Source organism: Crinia signifera, chromosome 6 (genome assembly GCF_055691185.1).
Source record: "Crinia signifera chromosome 6, ASM5569118v1, whole genome shotgun sequence".
Taxonomy (NCBI): domain Eukaryota; kingdom Metazoa; phylum Chordata; class Amphibia; order Anura; family Myobatrachidae; genus Crinia; species Crinia signifera.
In genome coordinates, this window is record NC_139222.1 from 280,126,536 (window position 1) to 280,148,417 (window position 21,882).

The 21,882-nt window shown below is 49.2% G+C and overlaps 1 protein-coding gene across 2 annotated transcripts in view; it reads right to left on the minus strand.

Moving 5' to 3' along the window:
- The window catches only part of TDRD1 (tudor domain containing 1), a 137,685-nt gene that overhangs the window by 59,865 nt on the left and 55,938 nt on the right, over nt 1-21,882 (minus strand). For both annotated transcript variants that reach the window (XM_083149757.1, XM_083149758.1), the window contains 7 exons: nt 10,461-10,604; nt 10,203-10,374; nt 10,001-10,090; nt 8,605-8,787; nt 8,411-8,518; nt 1,156-1,326; nt 679-1,038 (listed from right to left, as the gene is read on the minus strand). In XM_083149757.1, coding sequence (XP_083005883.1) covers nt 679-1,038; nt 1,156-1,326; nt 8,411-8,518; nt 8,605-8,787; nt 10,001-10,090; nt 10,203-10,374; nt 10,461-10,604 — 1,228 coding nt within the window. The remainder of the gene's footprint in view (nt 1-678; nt 1,039-1,155; nt 1,327-8,410; nt 8,519-8,604; nt 8,788-10,000; nt 10,091-10,202; nt 10,375-10,460; nt 10,605-21,882) is intronic.

The window sequence follows — 21,882 nt, forward strand, 5'->3', positions numbered from 1 at the left end:
TAGGTGACCTGGGGAATGTGACAGTTAGTAATGACTACAGCTGTGCACCAGCTAGGTGACCTGGGGAATGTGACAGTTAGTAATGACTACAGCTGTGCACCAGCTAGGTGACCTGGGAAATGTGACAGTTAGTAATGACTACAGCTGTGCACCAGCTAGGTGACCTGGGGAATGTGACAGTTAGTAATGACGACAGCTGTGCACCAGCTAGGTGACCTGGGGAATGTGACAGTTAGTAATGACTACAGCTGTGCACCAGCTAGGTGACCTGGGGAATGTGAGTTAGTAATGACTACAGCTGTGCACCAGCTAGGTGACCTGGGGAATGTGACAGTTAGTAATGACTACAGCTGTGCACCAGCTAGGTGGTCTGGAAAACGTGGACCGTTGGTAGATCTCAAGGACCGGTTTGGCCACCCCTGGTCTATACTGATTTTTATTTCCGCTGCTCTTCGCGGAAGATGGGGCGGTGCTGACATCATGTGATTGCGTAAATCGCCAGAACCATTCGCTGACGGGGATTGCACATGTGCAGAAAAGTGCATGCGCCAACCTCGACCATCGACGGAGAAAGACTTGGTAATGTATTAAACATATATATGTTCTGCAATATTTCAGCCAAGTGAAACACATAAGGTAACAGCTACTTGTCACTAACAGGAAGCGGAGCAGTGATACCTGTCTGGTTACAGATGTGGCAGCAGAATTCTCCAGGGTTTTGCAGCATACAGATCACAACCTCAGCGGATTCTTGGAGAGGAAGCTCCGCCCATTTCAGCTGCGCAGAAGACTCTTTGGGCAGACCCTTCTCCATTTTGATTGGCGGTTTAGAGTCCGAGCTGTCTGGAACCGCCAGCCCAGCCTCGATGAGACGTTTAGAGACATTAACCATCGGTGTAGCAGATTCATCAATTAAATCCAAAGTCAAAATCCCGTTGTCCTCAGACACAACTGTGGCAGTGAGGATCTTATCCATAGCAAGGACCCTCAGCAAATCTGTGGCTTCAGGTGCCCACGTTCCAGACGCAGATGTTACACCTGCAAAAGGAAGTATGGTCATGTTCATTTCTCGATTATGTGTCTCTAGAACACACACACACATATATATATACACATACATACATACACACACACACATATATTCATGCATCTTACCTGCCAAACAGCACTGAGACACTTGGCAAGGAAAGGACAGCAAATCAGGGTCAAGGCGACGAAGTCTAGACATAGGCAGAAGTTCTCCGTTCCCGAAATCTAAGTACCCGACAACCACAGAGTCATCAGGTAGACGCTTCACAATGATGGCCCTGTACCAACGGTTGTCTTCTGCAGGCAATAAACAATCGGTAAGGCAAAGCTATACATTATACAATTGGTGCTCATCACTTTACCAGGTTTAGGCACTTACACGGGTGGTGTAAAGGCTGCGGGCGGGGTTTGGTAGCGGTGAGTGGGGGGATAGGCACTAGAGGGGGGGGGGGGGGGTTTCAGGTAGGGCTGTGGGTGAGGGAAGAGTTAGTATACTTATGTTACCAGTCGGGACTGACGGCGTTGATAAAGGGATTTTTGTAAGAACTTACCGTTCGAATCCCTTTCTCTGATATGGTCCTGGTGACACAGCTCAACACTGGGATGTAGGAGGGTCCGAAGGAGCCAGGCACCTATCCTAAAGCTTTAGAGGGTAGGCTCCTCCCCTACTGCATCCCTGGACTCTTCAGTTCATCTTTCAAAGCCACTGGAATACATTAACTCAGTACAAACGCCTGCACATATTATATGCACATTTTATAACAGAAAACTGTTAACTTTTAACCATTTTAACATGAACATCATGAAACTTCTGGCATACTTACTGAGCGTAAGGGAGGGATCGCTGTGTCACCAGGACCATATCAGAGAAAGGGATTCGAACGGTAAGTTCTTACAAAAATCCCTTTTTCTCTTTCAATGGTCCTGGTGACACAGCTCAACACTGGGACGTTCCAGAGCCGGTCCTTTGGGAGGGTACGCTCAGGTCTGCAGCTCTCAGCACTGCTCGCCCGAATGATGCGTCCTCCGACGCGAACTCATGGAATCTATAGAATTTGGCAAATGTGTGAACAGATGACCAAGTGGCAGCTCTGCAAACCTGCTCAGCTGTGGCCCCATGTCGAACCGCCCAAGAGGTGGCAACTGACCTGGTGGTATGCGCATTTATTTTGGCCGGTACTGGTCTACCCACTTTGGTGTATGCAAAGGCTATCACAGACCGCAACCACCTAGCAATAGTCTGCTTAGATGCAGGCCAACCAATCTTGTGTACGTCATACAATACCAACAATGTGTCAGTCTTCCTGACACTCTTCACTCTGTCCACATATATGCGTAAGGCACGCACAACATCCAAAGTTCTCAACTTGTCCCTTTTCTTAGAACCCTCTGGGAGTTGAAACACAGGTAGAACTATCTCCTGATTTAAATGGAAGGTAGATACCACCTTCGGTAAAAACTGAGGCACTGTTCTTAAAACAGCCCTGTCATCATGAAAAATTAAGAAGGGAGATTTACATGATAAAGCTCCCAATTCTGAAACTCTTTTAGCAGATGCTACTGCTAACAAAAACACTAGCTTCCACGTGAGAAACTTAAAGTCAGCCGACCTTAAAGGTTCAAAAGGTGCCTTTTGAAGGCATTCCAAAACCAGTGATAGATCCCAAGGTGCTACTGGTTGCTTGTATGGAGGTTTCAACCTGGATACTCCTTGTAAAAAGGTTTGAATTTCCGGCAAAATGGCTATCTTTTTCTGGAAATAGATGGACAAGGCCGAAATCTGCACCTTCAGTGACTGAAGGCTTAGGCCCGATGAAAAACCATCTTGTAAGAATTCCATCATTCTTGATAGCTTAAAATGAGATGTATGAGCCTTTCTTCTCTCACACCATCGAATGTAAGTCTTCCAGACTCTATAATAATTTGCCGAAGATACAGCTTTTCTGGCTTTTATCATAGTCTGTACTACTGCCTCAGAAAACCCTTTTCTTTTCAAAATGGTGGTTTCAATAGCCAGGCCGTCAAAATCAATCGATCTGAATCCAGGTGATTGAATGGGCCTTGTCTTAGAAGGTCTGGTCTCAGAGGTAGACGCCATGATTTCACAGACAACCTCTGAAGCCTCGAGTACCAGGATCTCCTTGGCCAATCCGGGGCCACTAAGATCACTGGAACCTTCTGCCCCTGTATTTTCTTCAGAAGTCTCGGTAACATTGGTACTGGTGGGAATGCATAAAGGAGATCTCCCTGCCAGTGAATAGTCATGGCATCCACTGCCTCCGCTAGTGGATCCCTTGTTCTGGCATAGAACCTGGGCACTTGACGGTTGATCCTGGATGCCATCAGGTCCACATCCGGAGTTCCCCACATCGAAGTGATTTGGTGAAACACCTGAGGGTGTAAGCTCCATTCCCCTTCCTTGAGCTCCTCCCTGCTCAGGAAGTCGGCTTCTATATTCTCTATTCCTGGGATGAATATAGCCGATACAGCTGGAACATTCTGTTCCGCCCATAGGAAGATTCTGGACACCTCCCACATGGCCAATTTGCTGCGTGTACCTCCCTGGTGATTCAGATACGCCACAGCTGTGGCATTGTCGGTCTGAATCCTTAAAGGGAGGTTCTGTAACCTGTCTCCCGCCAAGGAAATGACTTTCCAGACAGCTCTCAGCTCCAAGATGTTGATTGGTAACGCTGATTCCTCTGCCGTCCACAGGCCCTGAAGCCTGAGATCCAGGACTATTGCCCCCCAGCCCCTGAGACTGGCGTCGGTAGTTACTATCAACCAGTCCCAGGTCTGTAATGACCGACCCCACTGAAGGGAATCTACTTCTGTCCACCATTTCAAGGATTCTCGGGTGTCCGAAGACAGCACTATCATCTCGGATTTCATGGTCAAAGTGTCTCCTGACCAAGCTGACAAAATGTTCCATTGGAACCTCCGAGAGTGGAACCTGGCAAATTGAAGCGTCTCGAATGACGCCACCATCTTCCCCAGGAGCTTGAGGCACCTCCATACTGAAATGCTCTGAGCCCTGAGAATCTCCTGGACTAGGGTGACCAGATCCCTGGCCTTTACCTCCGGGAGGAATACCCGATGAAGATGGGTGTCCAGTATGACTCCCAAGAATTGGAACCTTTGTGACGGTACCAACTGAGAATTTTTGCAAATTTAAAATCCAGCCGTGAGCCTGCAAAAAACTGATGGCCTCTGCCAAGTGACTCTGCAGCATGGCTGCTGACTCTGCTTTGAACAGGAGATCGTCCAAATAGGGTATTACTGTGATTCCCCTGAGCCTCAGCACCGCCGCCATTACTGACATTATCTTTGTGAATACCCTTGGCGCGGTTGCTAGCCCAAAGGGTAACGCCCGGAATTGTAAATGCAGGTCTCCTATGGCAAACCTCAACAAGGTCTGATGCTCCGGGTGTATAGGAACGTGCAAATATGCGTCCTGGACATCCATGGACGCCAAAAATTCTCCCTGGTCCAGACTCAGGAGTACTGACCGTAGAGACTCCATTTTGAAATGGTCTACCCATAAATGAACATTTAGAGACTTCAAATTTAGTATTGGTCTGAAAGACCCGTCTGGTTTGGGCACCAGGAACAGCGTGGAGTAAAAGCCTTTCTTCCACTCTGTCTTGGGGACTAGTGTCACCACCCCTTTTTCCAAAAGGGAGTGCGCTGCTCTCACAAGAGCTGTACGCAGCCGTGCCTCCTTTGGTAAGGATGTGGGAATGAACCTCTTCGGAGGTGGCCCTCTGAAAGGGATTTTGTAACCCTGTGTTATGATGTCTAGCACCCAGGCATCCTGGTCTAGAGAAGCCCAAACGTCCCTGAAGAGTGTGAGACGCCCGCCCACTTTTGTCACTGTCGGGCAAAGCCCCTGACAGTCATGCAGAGGGTTTATCCTCTCCTTTATTGGCAGGCTTCTTGTGAAAAGAGCCAAATTTTGACTTTTGTGTCTTGCCTCTAGAGGGCTGAAACCTTCCCCTGAAAGACTGTCCTCGAAAGGACGCACCACCTCTAGGGGAGGGCCGAAAGGACGGCTTAAAAGCAGAAAATCTGGATGTCTGCCTTGCTGAGGAGGCCGGCAGGAATGTACTTTTGCCGCCTGTGGCCTGTTTTATAATCTCCTCTAATTCGGTACCAAAGAGTACCTTTCCTTTGAAGGCTAATGTTTCCAGAGCCTTCTTGGACTCATTGTCTGCTTCCCAGGCTTTAAGCCAAAGCACTCTCCTGGCATTAATGGAGACTGTGGACACTCGGGTTGCCATTTTAATAGCTTCCTCCTCTGCTTCAACTGCATATTCTGCTGCTGCCTTAATCTTTTCTGCAAGCAGTAATGCACTCGGGTCAGCCTGCAGCATGGTGCATAATTCACCAGCCCACTCTATCATGGCCTTAGAAACCCAGGCTGAAGCAATAAGGGGTCGTAAGGTAAACCCCACCCCTTCAAAGATAGCCTTGAGGTTTCCCTCCAGCTTTTTATCCACAGAATCTTTAAAAGCTGCACCGCCCTGTACTGGTAATACAGTAGCCTTGGACAAACGTGCCACTGAAGCGTCCACAACTGGGACCCTTTCCCAGAGCTCCGCATGAGACTCTGGCATGGGGTACAGATTTAGGATCGTTTTGGCATCTGAAGCCTCTTATCAGGAGTTTTCCAAGCCCCTTCTAACAATTCCTGTAACCCCTCATCTGAAGGAAAAGTAACAGCCTCCTTCCGCTGTCGCTTAAAAACACCTTTAACAGGAGTCTTTATCCTCCACAGTCAGCTTTAAAGCCTGCTTCACAGCTACAATGAGATCCTCTATACCAGCAGCAGAGTTCTCTTCCAAATCATCACCCTGATCCCAGGGGATGTCAGTATACTCTCCTTCCTCTTCATCTACCACAGTAGTTAAAGCATAAGACCTTCTAGGGGTCCCTGCCACATTTTCATCCATTTTGTCCAGCATTTCACTGAACCTGTTAATCCCTTTTGCAGTATCCTGCATCACCTGGATAAGTGCAGGATCTGCCTGGGTAAGAGGCAAGGAGCCAGACGACTGCTGAGATGATGGCATAGGTCTCTGTGATTCTACCAGCCCATCACTCTGCCTGTCCAAAAGCTGCACCAAAGCGTTTACTGACCTGCCTAGGGCCCTGGCCCACGCAGGTTCCATATGCTCTGCCCTATGGGGATCACTGCCCATGGGTCTCACATCAGCGCAAGTAATACATAAGCCCCCCTTGGCCATCTGCTCAGGGACAAACTTTTGTGTGCAAACATTGCACGCGCTAGGTGCATTAAGGGCTCCCTCCCCCAAAACCACAGCCTGATGCTCAGACATGATGCAAGTGATAAATGTATATCTATCAGTATACACAGTGCAAACAATGTACAAGCGTTTATACAGAGGCAATGCACCCAATCACTTATCTGTCTGTTGGTTTCAACTGCGGGGAAGCGATGCCCAGGAAATCCAAGTCACTCTGCCAGGATCAGTAAGCCAGCTCAGCTCCGCTGCAAGCGTTCTGAAAGGCGCCAAAGTCAGAGTGAAGGAAGAGACCACAGGTCCCTGCTGCTGCGGGGTCCGTGACCTTTTGGCGCCAACCACCCCCAGCAAGCCGCTCCTTAGGTAGGATTTCCTAGTTCCAGTGTCTCCCCCTCAAATGGGGATCACTTGGAACATGCCTGTCACAACGCTGCTGTCCTCTCATCTAGGAGCTCAGCGTGTAAGCTCCGCATAAAATGGCCGCCGCCATCACGGAGCGCCTGTCCCCCATGATCCCCACCTAAACGTGGAGCCGGTTTCAGGGTACTCCGGAGCCCAGGCAGCCTTTTAGAAAAGGCTATAAGCGCTGCACAGGGGGACCAGACAGTGTCTCCCTTGTGCACAGTGAGCTGACAGGACGCGCTTCTGTCAGCTCCTGCTGCGCAAGCAGTGTGAGGATTCACTATGAGAATCCTCACACTGTGCCTACCTAGCTAGGGTGAAAGTTAATAAAACAATAAAAATCCCCTAACTACTCTAATTCTTCAGCTGCTCCTGCAGCCCTTTAGAATAGCACCCACTCCAGTGGGCACCTAACACGAACTGAAGAGTCCAGGGATGCAGTAGGGGAGGAGCCTACCCTCTAAAGCTTTAGGATAGGTGCCTGGCTCCTTCGGACCCTCCTACATCCCAGTGTTGAGCTGTGTCACCAGGACCATTGAAAGAGAAATTCGGAAAGCCAGCATCTCGACGACCAGCATTACGTACTTATTCCGTAGACTTTATGGTGTAAAATTTGATAGGTCTACATTTTCCCTGTCAAACTCACCCCCCTTTTAATTATTGTTCTGCAATCTCTGCCCAAGTGAACCTGGCGCAACTACATGAACCGCTGCAGTTCTGGCAAAACTGCCACATGCAGAAAGCCACCCTCTGAATCAGCTGTCCAAGGGCCAACTGGACATCTAAGCCTCCTACACAACATAATCAGAGGGTTTAAGCCTTGGCAGGATTTACACAACTCTAAGCAGGAGTAAAAGACTGCAAAGGCTCCAGAGCACTTTTCCTGAACTACCCAAATCTGGCTTAGAGGCAAAAAGGCGATGGGATCGTTTTCTAAATAGGGAGCATGGAGGTGACCGTGAGTCCTTGATTGAAGGTACCACTTTTAAAAAGACTAAAAAGAATCTGCATCAACCAAAAATGTTAGGAGGACCACTGATTTGTCTTATGTACCATCTTGTTTCACCTTCCTAAAGTAAAGCTGGGTACACACTAAGACTGTGGTCTGTTCCTGCAGATGGGGCCAACACATGGGGCACAATATGCGTCAGCAGCGTTGTACTCTATCTGCCTTGCATGTAGGGACAACGGAAGACATCGATAGCTAGGGCCAAGCTGCTGGATGTAGCAGGTCGCTGCCAGCACCAGTAAGTGTGTGTGCACTTTCCTGTCCCAGCTCCCCTCTGGGGCCAGTCTCAGGCGATATCTTACATCGTGGGTGCACACACTGTGTAGGGCAGTGGTCCTTACGGTACACAAACAGTCCAGGTGTACGGCTTATGCACAGGTTATTTAATATGTACCTCAGTCAGCTTTATTATTCTATCTGTGACTAAGCAGGGATAGCCATAATACCAGGACTTTTGGTGTGAATTGAGGACTGAAGTAGACGGTCAACCAGCAACTCATCTGAAACCAGGAAAGAAATACTCTAGCACACCACAGTTTGTAGGAAGTACAAATCCATTGTAGCGGAGGACACGCACATACAAAACCTATTTCACGGAAGTATCGAGGTGTGACCCACCTAGACTCCTCCCCCTGACCATGAGCAACCAATGAAAGGAGGATAGAATTTGATGCATCATAGAACACTGGAATACCAAGGTATTTACCTGTGAATTGTGCGGCACACACTTCTTCTTGAGCCGGCATAAAGCCCGGGGTGACGGGGGCTACACTGTATCTCTCATTCATTGATGTCGTTATCTCCGCAAGTTGCTCTACAAGGCAGACGAGGAGGAGTTGTAAGAAATGCGAGAAGATTATATATTGGTTTAGCTACAATGATGTGCACACAGAGACTCACTTGCGTTCTGTACTCGCTGGCAAAATAATATTCCTGGGTGATGAATTACAGTGATGAAAGCTTGGAACTTCTCCCCCACACAGAAGGACATGGGTTTGATCTTTGGTTTGGCTGGGGACGATTCTTTGCTGAGTTGTTCCTGCTTATGTGCGGATGTTTCTGGCAGCTTAACCGCGGCAGGATCTGTGGAAACAGCCACAAATGACTCTCACAATCCCTAATTTAGTATCCCCCAACTGGCCACAGAATATTTTCTCACAACCTCTTTAAATGGCAAATATAAATTCTCACAACTAATGGATTCATCCGGGGCTATCTAATTAGCCCTGATAGCCCGACACTTATCATGGAATATGCTCCTATGCGCAAGGTCTGTCACTGCATTGCGCAGTGTATATGGACAACTGGGTACACAAAACATTTAGTATGTACCTAGCATTGCAAAGTCCTCACCTAATGCTCTCCTATTTACACCTCACACCTAGTCTGCCTGCCTGCACGCTCGCCCACGGCCTCTTCACTACATAAACTACGCCTCCCTCTTCCTCTCAGACAGTGGGATGTACTAAAAAAAATAATTCAGTTTTTAATGCACTTAAGCCCCTCCCAAGGGGAGGGTTTCGCTGTGGGGGTTAAGCCAACTCTAGCTGGCATAACCCTATAGAAGTCTTCGCACCGCTGCTGTGTGAGGGATTAGACATGGATTACTCCCAGCATGCCTTGCGGCTACCAGCTTGTAATAAACCAGGAAGTCCAGGCAACAGCGGGGATCGCAAAGGGCAGTTCTTATCGGGAGAGCTGCCCTTTGCGTTGCGCATCGCATACATCATTACATCCCACCCAGACTCTCCATAAGACTTTAAATGGTCTATCAAGACCAAAGCCATCCTGCTCGCATACTAACCCACAGCCCCATGCTCACCATCTACCCCATTTGGGTCGCCCCTGTCTTGTCTGCCACTCACCTCCGAATGTCCTCTTACGAGCAGGGCCCTCCGCTCTGGGCTTCAGCTTTTTTTTGCTTATACCATCATACCCCAAACGTCACCTAAATGTCAGTTTCTGTTAGCCTGAAGCTGATTCGGTAGCTATGGCCAATGATGCAGTAATGTTTATGTATACCATGTAATTGGCCTACATTGTCTTGTACTGTAAGTCGCTGCTTTCTTGTTCTATTCATGTACTTTGTTACGCGCTGCGGCGCCATATGAAGGCATGCACAGCAAAGGGAAAACAAAAACCAAGCAGGAGAGCAGATGATCAAGGTCCTCGCACGGAGCAGCCTATTAGTAACAAAGGCAAACTCCAAAAGGAAACATCCCGTGTTGGGTTTATACGTCTTACAGTGTGGCCTGGACTACACAAATATGGCTGCCTGTCCGAACCCCAAGCCAACCTGTCTCAGGGGCCGCCTCTTGCACATGGTTTCTTCCTGGTGGTGTGAAGGAGTACCCTTTCTCCAGCATTATTTTGTGTAAACGCGCGCCTGTAAATAGGGGAAAAAAAACCCAGGTGAGAAATAAAGGCGGCAGCAGTACAGAAAGGCGGCAGCAGTACAGAAAGGCGCAGCGCCATATACGTGCAAGTACCACACACACCTGATTCCGGCATCCAAACCTCAACGGCGTATCTGGCCAGCTCCTCCTTCACCAGATGGACAATACGAAAAGACAACGGCTGCCCTCGGAGAAATCTCTTCACGTCTATCAGGCATTCCGGAGACCACCCAAAGGGAGGAGCGACCACATTCGCTAAGCAGCATTTGACAGCCTGTAGAAAAGCAAGAGGTGAAACAGAGGTTCGGGGGATCCGCCCCCTCTCAGTAACAGATTGTCCAACAATGAGACATGACTCACAGAAGGCGGTAAGAGCTCTATATCTTTATGCATCGGCTGCAAGTCACCCACATTCAGAGTCTCTGTATTCCCGTAGTCTATATACAGAACCTGTGCCATCCGTGTCGTCCTCTCCAGATTGTGCACCAACACTCTGTACCATTGCTGAAAGGTAAGGGGATAAAATAGAAGTCATCTTTACTTTATGGTGAGGACACCTATTCCAAGGGACTAGCTGTGCAATAATTAGGCTGAGAACTTGCTAGGACACACTGCGCCCGTAGGTGGAAACCTCTACTCAATGTTTTTTGGTTCTGAACTCCCTTTTGTTGTACCACATGCATGGTTTGTCCTACTCCAAACTAAAACACAGCAACTTCTCTGTGCAGCAAAACTGTAGTACGAGTTAATATTTAAAGTGCATCTCATGTTCTAATAAGCAAATGTACTGAGTAACCCTGCTCTCTGCTGCCATCACCAGGTGGACACAGGGAACATGATTTATCCAACTGATAAGGGGATTGAAGGAGAAGGCTTTCACAGCAACCAGTGTTTCCAGGGGGGGGGGTGGGGGTGGGGGGGGGGGGGGGGGGGTATGACACAAACACGTTTTAATCTACATTCCCGGGGAAAACAGATGTTCTCAGTACAGTAAACAGCATTATTCATTCCAATTGTTATTAATGTACTGTATGGAATTCAAGCTAAAAACCCTCATGGATCATGGGGTCACACACAAACGTACCAGGGCAAACCACCGGGATTTTTCTGAAAATTAACAATTTTAGGGAAAATCCGACTTGCTCTGGGAGGTGTGAGAAAGACGCAGTGATTCTATAGGAACCCTTTTACAACAAACATATATCGGGTCAATCCGGGTTCAGCTCAGTGTGAACAGGCTCTGGTTCTGTGCCCCGGCAATCCAACTCTTGAAATGTTGCAGGTTGAGCATGGCAAGCACCCGGGTCATATGTCAATGTGAACAGCCCCGACCCCGGATATTTGACCCGGTTTTTAAAGAGAGCCGACGATAGAAAGATAGAATTTGACGGCAGATAAGAACCACTTGGCCCATCTAGTCTGCCCCTTTTTTTAAACATGTTACCTCAAACCATATTTGATCCTTATTTTTTTGTAAGGATATCAATATGCCTATCCCAAGCATGTTTACAGTGTACTACTGTATTTGCCTCTACCACCTCTGATGGGAGGCTATTCCACTTATCTACTACTCTTTCTGTGAAGTAATTCTTCCTCACATTTCCCCTGAATCTTCCTCCCTCTAGTGTCAGTGCATGTCCTCGTGTTCTGCTGCTCCTCTTCCTGTGACTAATGTCTCCCACCTGTACCTTCCTCCCCCTAGTGTCAGTGCGTGTCCTAGTGTTCTGCTGCTCCTCTTCCTGTGGAGAATGTCTCCCACCTGTACCTTCCTCCCTCTAGTGTCAGTGCATGTCCTCGTGTTCTGCTGCTCCTCTTCCTTTGAGGAATGTCTCCCACCTGTACCTTCCTCCCTCTAGTGTCAGCGCATGTCCTCGTGTTCTGCTGTTCCTCTTCCTGTGAAGAATGTCTCCCACCTGTACCTTCCTCCCCCTAGTGTCAGTGCATGTCCTCGTGTTCTGCTGCTCCTCTTCCTGTGAAGAATGTCTCCCACCTGAATCTTCCTCCCTCTAGTGTCAGTGCATGTCCTCGTGTTCTGCTGCTCCTCTTCCTGTGAAGAATGTCTCCCACCTGAATCTTCCTCCCTCTAGTGTCAGTGCATGTCCCCATGTTCTGCTGCTTTTCTTCCTGTGAAGAATGTCTCCCACCTGTACCTTTCTCCCCCTAGTGTCAGTGCATGTCCCCGTGTTCTGCTGCTCCTCTTCCTGTGAAGAATGTCTCCCACCTGAATCTTCCTCCCTCTAGTGTCAGTGCATGTCCCCGTGTTCTGCTGCTCCTCTTCCTGTGAAGAATGTCTCCCACCTGTACCTTCCTCCCTCTAGTGTCAGTGCATGTCCTCGTGTTCTGCTGCTCCTCTTCCTGTGAAGAATGTCTCCCACCTGAATCTTCCTCCCCCTAGTGTCAGTGCATGTCCCCGTGTTCTGCTGCTCCTCTTCCTGTGAGGAAGGTCTCCCACCTCTACCTTCCTCTAGTGTCAGTGCATGTCCTCGTGTTCTGCTGCTCCTCTTCCTGTGATGAATGTCTCCCACCTGAATCTTCCTCCCCCCAGTGTCAGTGCGTGTCCTCGTGTTCTGCTGCTCCTCTTCCTGTGACTAATGTCTCCCACCTGTACCTTCCTCCCTCTAGTGTCAGTGCATGTCCTCGTGTTCTGCTGCTCCTCTTCCTGTGAAGAATGTCTCCCACCTGTACCTTCCTCCCTCTAGTGTCAGTGCATGTCCTCGTGTTCTGCTGCTCCTCTTCCTGTGACTAATGTCTCCCGCCTGTACCTTCCTCCCTCTAGTGTCAGTGCGTGTCCTCGTGTTCTGCTGCTCCTCTTCCTGTGAAGAATGTCTCCCACCTGAATCTTCCTCCCTCTAGTGTCAGTGCATGTCCCCGTGTTCTGCTGCTCCTCTTCCTGTGAGGAATGTCTCCCACCTGTACCTTCCTCCCCCTAGTGTCAGTGCATGTCCCCGTGTTCTGCTGCTCCTCTTCCTGTGAGGAATGTCTCCCACCTGTACCTTCCTCCCTCTAGTGTCAGTGCATGTCCTCGTGTTCTGCTGCTCCTCTTCCTGTGAAGAATGTCTCCCACCTGTACCTTCCTCCCCCTAGTGTCAGTGCGTGTCCTCGTGTTCTGCTGCTCCTCTTCCTGTGAAGAATGTCTCCCTCCTGCACCTTGTTAAAACCCTTGATATATTTGAAAGATTTTATCATGTCCCCCTTTCCCTTCTCTGCTCTAACGTATACATATTAAGATCTTTTAGTCTTTCCTGGTACGTTTTGTGATTTAGGCCATGCACCATTTTAGTTGCCCTTCTTTGTACAGTCTCTAATGCATTGATATCCTTCTGGAGATATGGCCTCCAGAACTGAACACAATACTCTAGATGAGGTCGTACCAATGACCTATACAGTGGCATTATTACTTCTTTCTTTCTACTGCTGATACCTCTCCCTATGCAACCAAGCATCTGACTTGCCTTCTTCATTGCTTTGTTACATTGCCTACCTGCCTTTAAGTCCCCTGAAATAGTGACACCTAGATCCATCTCATCCTCAGTAGTTTCCATTATAGTGCCATTTATACTATATTGAGTCTTTGGATTTCTGAGACCCAAGTGCATGATTTTGCATTTTTTGGCATTAAACTGTAGTTGCCATGCTCTTGACCATTCCTCTAATCTACCTAGATCAGGGGTAGCCAACGTCAGTCCTCGAGAGCTACCAACAGTGCACATTTTCCAGCTCACCTTGCAGTTGCACAGCTGTACTCATTACTCACTTACACATTGTAAAAGATCCACAGGTGGAGCTAAATACTTCCCTTGAGATTCTGTGAGGAGACATGGAAAACATGCACTGTTGGTAGCTCTCGAGGACTGGAGTTGGCTACCCCTGACCTAGATCATCAATCATTTGTTTTACCCCTCCTGGTGTGTCTACCCTGTTACATACCTTTGTGTCATCTGCAAAAAGGCACATTTTACCCTCAATTTCATTTGCAATATCACCAATAAATATATTAAAAAGCACCGGTCCAAGTACAGATCCCTGGGGTACCCCATTTGTAACCTTTCCCTCCTTTGGCTGTACTCTGTTTACTACAACTCTCTGTTTTCTGTCCTGCAACCACGCTCTTATCCTTTCAACTATCTTCGAATCCAATCATAGCTTTCAAGTTTATTTAACAGTCTGCTATGTTTGGAGCTTCTGGGGCGCTAGTGGATGGTGTCATCCGTCAGTGCCCTGCAGATGGCGCAGTGCATGCACCACAGCCTGATCTACCCCTGCAGCACCCAGATATACACCCGGCAGAACTCAAGCCAGCTCCAGCTGGCAGTACCACAACCCAATATCATTGCCCTCCTCCTGTGCAAATGTTGCTGAGACCGAAACCCTTTCTGCTATCTTTACCTAGCACAGCATCTGACGATGCACCATGCTCTCTGTCACATAATAATACAGCAGTAAGGTGAAACCAGCCAGGAACTCAGAGACAAAGCTACTCCCATTGGCCATCATTACTGCAATGCTTTCAATAGTCCCCACACCTTTCCTTTGTGACTTCATCCTTGTCATCCTTTAAAAAAGGCCATTTCTAATAACATCCATAGGAAAAAGCAGGGCTTACCCAGGCTCAGTGTAAACGGGGCTGATATGGCAATATCCCGGGTCCAAGTGCAGTGGAAAGCTGTATAAAGCAGACTCCACCCCGCGATTATCCAGAGTACAAAATCTACGGATTGACCCGGGATTTTGGTATAAAAGCAGTATTAAACTTAATAAATAAGAAAAATGTGTGTGTTGCGCACAAATTTCTTCCCTTCGTCTTTAAACTTCAACAGCCAGTGCACTGACGGAATGGTTATATTAACCAAAATACTATTTGTCAAGTTGGAACTGTGTTATCCTATATAAATATACAGAAAATACAGCTGTATTTTTTATTTTTTATATTGTGTTTCAAATAACACAATTTTTTTTGGTACTTGTGTATTATCTGGGCGGCCGATTTTTTTCACCTTAGGGCATTGTATACCCAAAAATCGGTTGCATCGCATGCGACGCGATTGGACCCGATTTTTAATTGTACAGGCACCCAGATGCCTGATTCCTATGTTAAATGCCCCCCCCAGACCCGATTTTGGATTGTACACCCACCCTGATGGATAATGACTATGTCAAATGCCCCCCCCCCCCCCCCCAGTTAACGCCACCCCACGATCAACACCAACCCGAAGTGTGGCGAGCCCACGAGAGGCGGCGGTACGCGTCCCCCGACCTTTTCATACCCCCACTATCCAAGTCGGCGTGGAGTTGATTTTATATAGTGTGGCGAGCCCCACGAGGGGTCGGGTCGGTCGCGTCGCATGCGTTTTACATTGTAAAAACCCCGAAAATCGGGTCCCATCGCATGCCTTAATCGGGCGCCCAGATAATACACAAGTACCATTTATTGTGGTATACATTGATAGTGTTTATTTTACTTATTTCTTATAAATTAAGGATCTATTTTTAATACAGAACCATCTTGTTATCATTCAGCGTTCTCTTTTTTTAAACTGAATAAAAACTTTTTCAACCTCAATTGAATTAACCCTTAAATTGTAACAAAATTAAGTAAACAAATAAAAAAGGGGAATAAAAGGGTTTTATACTATGAAATGTGGAATGTGTGATGTGGGCCTGTGATTTATGCTTAGTACATTTCAGATCCAACATGAAACCTAAAAATGTTATCTGGCAAAGTAACAAACACATTGTATTTTATATTTTGTAAGAGGATATTTCCCCATACGCATCCATTAAATCTACCACATGGAGAGAATTTGTATTGTATGTTTCTAATTTCTGCTTCTTATCTCTGTCCCTGTTCTATAGACAACCATGAACCAACGATATATTATCCGACACCCAAACTGTCTCTTGTGGGATATGCAGAACACAGCCAGCTTGGTCTGAGGGAACTCTACGATAGGACCACCCTGCATTAACGGAAAAACCTGGAGACCATGAGAAAATGAGATTTATGTCTTACCTGGTAAATCTCTTTCTTCGAGGACATCAGGGGCCACAGCTTTACAGTGGGTAGTGGGAGAGAGCACCAGCACCCTAGGTTAAACTTGAACTGCCTCCCAGGCAGTCGGGCTCCTCCCCTCCTCTCTCCAGGCCATGAAGCTCAGTTTTTTTAACAAGCCAAGGCAGGAGACAAGATAGAAGGAAGAGAAGCACCGCACGGAAACACATTCGGAACACTTTAGTACCCTCAACCGAGGAACAACATAACATATCCCTGTGGCCCCTGATGTCCTCGAAGAAAGAGATTTACCAGGTAAGACATAAATCTAATTTTCTCCTTCGTTAGACATCAGGTGCCACAGCTTTACAGTGGGACGTCCTAAAGCAGCCACCTATGGGTGGGGATGCGCCTGTGCCGCAGCCAACACACTCTGGCCGAAGGCCGAGTCCTGGGAGACAAACATGTCAAAAGCACAAAACCGCAAGACAGTATTGGCCGACGACCAAGTCGCCGCCCTGCAAATTTGCTCAATTGTAGCACTGCCCCTAACAGCCCAGGCCACCCCCACAGACCTAACGGAATGTGCCCGAATCCCCACCGGAACCGGGAGGGAGGTGTCCAAATATGCCTGCCAGAGTGAATCCAGCGGGCAGTAGTTTGCATAGAGGCAGGCCACCCTCTCATCCGACCCCTATAGTACAAAGAGAGAGGGAGAGAGTCTGACTAGTGCAACGGCCGAGAATGGCGCACATAGATGTGCCCCGTCCAGACAATGTCCAAGGAGGACCAAGCCGTAGTAACAACAGACTGTCCAAATGCCGGAACAATAATGTCGTGGTTGACCTGAAAGCTGGACACCACCTAATGTAGGTGAGAAGTAACGGTAGGAAGAACCGCCAGGTTAGAACGAAAGACCAAGAATAAAGGACTTACGGGACAGAGCTGACGTTTCAGACTCCCCTGGCCAAAGCTATCGCCACAAGAAAATGATCTTCCAGGCGAGTCAACACAGGTCCACCGACTGCAAGAGCACAAAAGGTGGGCCCTGAAGCCGACAGGATTAGAGAGATCCCCTGGGGCAACCGGGGTAACAAAGGGAGGCTGGATATGGAAGACACCCTGCAGGAATGTGCAGACATCCGTCAACAGGGCCACTCATCGACGGAACAAGATGTACAAGGCCGAAATCTGAACCTTTAAAGATGAGAAATGCAACCCAGCCTCCAGACCCTTCTGCAAGAAGGGCAGAACCCTAGCCAGGCAGTAAGTCCCGGAATCTGAAGCGTAGAATTCGCACCAGAAAAAGTAAGCCCTCCATATGCGAAGGTACACCCCCGTCTAGAAAGGGAGGTCACTCTTGAGTGAAACCCACTGGGCCTTTTAACCGGGAGGTCTCAACAGCCATCCCGTCAAAGCCAGGTGCCTCAAAGTCGAGAGAGAGAGGCGGACCCTGAGAGAGCAGGCCTGTGCCCAGGGGTAAGCGAATAGGAGGGGCTACTGACAGGAACTACAGATCCGAACACCCGATTCGTCTGGGCCAAGGTGGAGCAACCAGACTCATTGTGCCGTCCTCCAGCTTCAGCTTGCGAGACATTCGCAAAAGGAGGAAAGGCGCCATCAGTGTGGACGGCCACGGAGCGCCAGGGCATCTACCAGGCAAGCCCCCCCCCCCCTCTAAACCCGCACAGTGGTGGTTTGAGGGTATGGCGAGAGGCCATTAAGGCCACCTCGGTTGGGCCCCACCATTGTTCCATCATCTGCAACACCTCCCGATGGAGGGTCAAGTCGTCGGCATCCAGGGTCTGACGGCCAAGGAAGACCGCAACCCAATTCAGGACTACAGGGATATAGATTGCTGAAAGAGCAGGGATCATCTCTGAAAGATGCATGATGCTTCCGCCATAGTGGGCTGACAACGAGTGCCACCCTGGTGGTTAACATAAGCCACCCTTGTAGCAATGTCCGCCTGGACCTGCACCGGGCAACCCCTAAGTCAGGGTTCCGCCAGGCAGAGGGCTAGCATGCGTGGCTAGGAGTGTCTACTAGTGAGGTTCCGTCCTGACGCCACCAGGAAAGGGGGGGGGGGGGGGGGGCCTGCTGGAGACCAGGCGAACTTCTGGGCCCAGATATTGTGATAGGGTCCCAACCCCCTGGAGAGTATCTTCCCCTGTACAGGGCGGGAATGGAACTGAGCCTATTCGGCCAATGCGAGGGCCGATACCACCAACCCCAGGGCCCCCCTGCAGGCATGCACAGACACCCACCAGGGGGAGAAGAGATGTCTGATCCTGGACTGTAGAGCCAGATGGCAATCCCCCAGAAGGTATATCCTCTGCCGAATAGTATCTAAACCGGCCCTCATATCTGGCTCTGGCCCAAATAAGAAGGAACCCTTAAAGGGACTTTGAGTTTGGGCCTTCCAAGAGCACAGACACCGGTCTGTGTGTGCAGCTATGGCTGAAGGTGACCCTCTGGAGGTGAGTGGTGTAATTTCCAGAGCCGCCACCCCCAGGTAAAGTGTCACGTGATGCTCAATAGAAGGCAGCAGGGTTTTCTCTGGCACCCCTTATGCAGCGTCCGCTGTGAGAGAAGTTGCTCACGCAACTAAGGCCTTAGTCACCGAAACAGATGCCTGGGGCAGGAGTGCGTCCACTTTAGGGACAGTCTCCCAGGGGACTATGTCCTCCTGTGGAAGGGGGTAAAAGGAAGGGAAACCGCCGATGGCAAGCTAAACTTCCAGTTAGGAATCTCCAAACTAATGACCTTAGTCAAGTTCACTGATTTACAGAATAAACCCAGAATACACCTAGGGAGACTCCCAAAGGTGTAGGCGGCTCAGCGGGTTTTTTAAGGTAAGAACCTATTTGACAGCTGAGACCAAGGTCGGCACCTCAAGACGAGGTGGGGGGGGGGGGGGGGGGGAATTCACCTTATCACAGGTCCCCCCCATCTTCCATACCGTCGTCGACGGTCCCCTCTAGACAATGCTAATCCTAGGTGTACTCCTCTCTGTGTCTGCTGACTGAGGAGTCTGGATGACGGGGGTATCTGCGTCTACCTGCAGGTACAGTGCACTTCCACTGTGCGGGGAGCTAGACCCGCCAAGGATGGGGACGGCATTTCTGGGAACCTTGTCCGGAGGCAGATAAGCACTCAGCCAAGGGATGATGCCAATCCAAGACTGCAGGGGCGGTGCAGATAAGAACTTGTCTACTAGCTGCACTGGCAACCCCAAGCAGTCTCCTGAGAGGAGGCTGTACCTGTGGGCATCGCCCACGCATTGTAGCAGCCTGCGCATAAGCTGTCCTGTACTAGTCTAATGCGGGCATAGGCCAGCATTACAGGATGTACGAGACATCAGCGCCGGAGTCCCAGAGTCACTGTGACTGGTTCCCCTGGAAGACGTTGCAGTATTATAGCACTGTGAACCGGCAGCTAAAGGCACAGGTAAGACAATGAACTACAAGTATAGAAGACATACAATGCCATAGAATAGGCGGGTAGCCTATATGGTACCGCTAACACAGTATTCTCTGACCAACGGAGATAGTGTACAAGCTATACACAGTAAGCTGGTACTATGTACACCATGCGGTGGCGTAGACATTTAGCCCATATGTACGGCTAACACAGTTTCATATTTTGGATTGTGGGAGGAAACCGGAGTACCCGGAGTAAACCCACTCAAACACGGGGAGAACACACAAACTCCGCACAGCTAGAGTCATATTGTGGGAAATGACCGTAGCGCTGTGAAGAAGCAACGCCAACCATCACACCATCCGTGCTGCCCCCACAGTACGCAGTAAGCTAGTACTAGGCACATATAGCAATCATTGGCAGGCAGCCTTTCTGACAGGCAGTGATAGTGTTACACAGTGCACAGCCAGCCTGTTATATACAAACAATGCAGTGATATAGACAGTGCAGTGATATAACAAGAATTTGGTACCTACCGATAATTCCTTTTCTCCGAGTTCCCAGGGGACACTGAATGCTGCTTACACTGGGGATAGAGTGGGTGTTAGAAGAGTCGGCACTTTAGATTCTTTTGGAGTGTGACAGGCTCCTCCCCTCTATCCCCCCTTCCAGACTCCAGTCTTTGAAACTGTGCCGGAGAGGAGAGAGAGAGACCAGAAAGCCTCCCAGAGAGAGGAGGTAATAACAGGTAGAACAGAAAGTATCCACACAACTGCCAATCACACTGTAACTTACCCAATGTGTCTGCGCTGGGTGGGCGCTCAGTGTCCCCTGGGAACTCGGAGAAAAGGAATTATCGGTAGGTACCAAATTCTTGTTTTCTCCTTCATTCCCAGGGGACACTGAATGCTGCTTACACTGGGGACGTCCCAAAGCTACCCCCATGGGAGGGAGAGCGCTGAGAACATTGCAAAACCGCTCTGCCAAAATTGGACGCTGCGGATGCGAATGTATCAAACCTGTAAAACTGAATGAAGGTTTGAGAGCTGGACCAGGTGGCCGCTCTACACAACTGAGTCATAGAGACCCCTCTAGCTGCTGCCCAGGATGGGCCAACAGAACGTGTAGAATGGGCAGAAATTGATGAAGGAGGCCTACTGTCCGAAGACAGATATGCTTGCTTGATGGTGAGGCAAATCCAGCGTGCTAGCGTCTGCTTTGAAGCCAGCCATCCTTTTTTCTTGGCGTCATATAAGACGAACAGAGCATCTGATTTACGAATTTCTGCAGTCCTGTTCACATAAATGCGTAATGCTCGGACCACATCCAACGAGCTGGAATCCCCTGACAATGCGGGGACCACTATGGGTTGATTCATGTGGTACGCCGAGACTACCTTGGGCAAGAAATCCAACCGCGTCCGGAGTTCCGCCCTATCTTCATGAAAGACCAAATAAGGAGATCTACAGGAGAGCGCACTGAGCTCTGATACCCGCCTGGCTGACGCTAATGCCAGAAGCAAGACTGTTTTCCAGGTTAGTAGTCGCAAACTAACCGACTCCAAAGGTTCAAAAGTAGATGATTGTAAGAAAGCCAGAACCAAAGGAAGATCCCAAGGCTCTGTCGGGGCTACCCTCGGAGGTTGAATACGGAGGACCCCTTTTAGAAAGGTCTGAACCGCCGGGAGTAAAGCCAATCTTCTATGAAAAAAGACGGACAGAGCCGAGATCTGGACCTTCAGGGAGCCGAGCCGCAAACCAGCAGTCAAACCTGATTGAAGAAAACAAAGCAGTCTTGCTAGGCCAAAAGCAGTAGTGGGCAAATTTCTTCTTTCGCACCAACGGACGTAAGCCTTCCAAATTCTATGGTAGTGCACGGACGTCACCTCCTTTCTTGCTCTCAACATAGTTGGTATTACCTCCTGCGGAATGCCCCTCTTCTTCAAAAGGATGGTTTCAGCAGCCACGCCGTTAAACGCAGCCGCTGTAAATCGGGGTAAGTGAATGGTCCTTGCGTCAGTAGATCTTCCTGTAGAGGAAGCCGCCAGGGTTCGTCTGCCAACAGGCGCTGGAGGTCCGAGTACCAGGCTCGACGGGGCCAGTCCGGAGCCACTAGAATGACCGTGGTCGATTCCCTCCGGATCCGTTTGAGTAGCCGTGGTATGAGAGGAAACGGCGGGAAGAGGTAAGCAAGCCTGTAAGGCCACGGAGCTGACAGGGCGTCTACTGCCGCCGCCGCTGGATCCCTGGTGCGAGAGCAGTAAGTCTGCAGCTTGCAATTCAGTCTGGAGGCCATGAGGTCGATCTGGGGAAGACCCCATCTCTGTACCAACTGGAGAAAAACCGACGGGTTTAGAGCCCATTCCCCCGG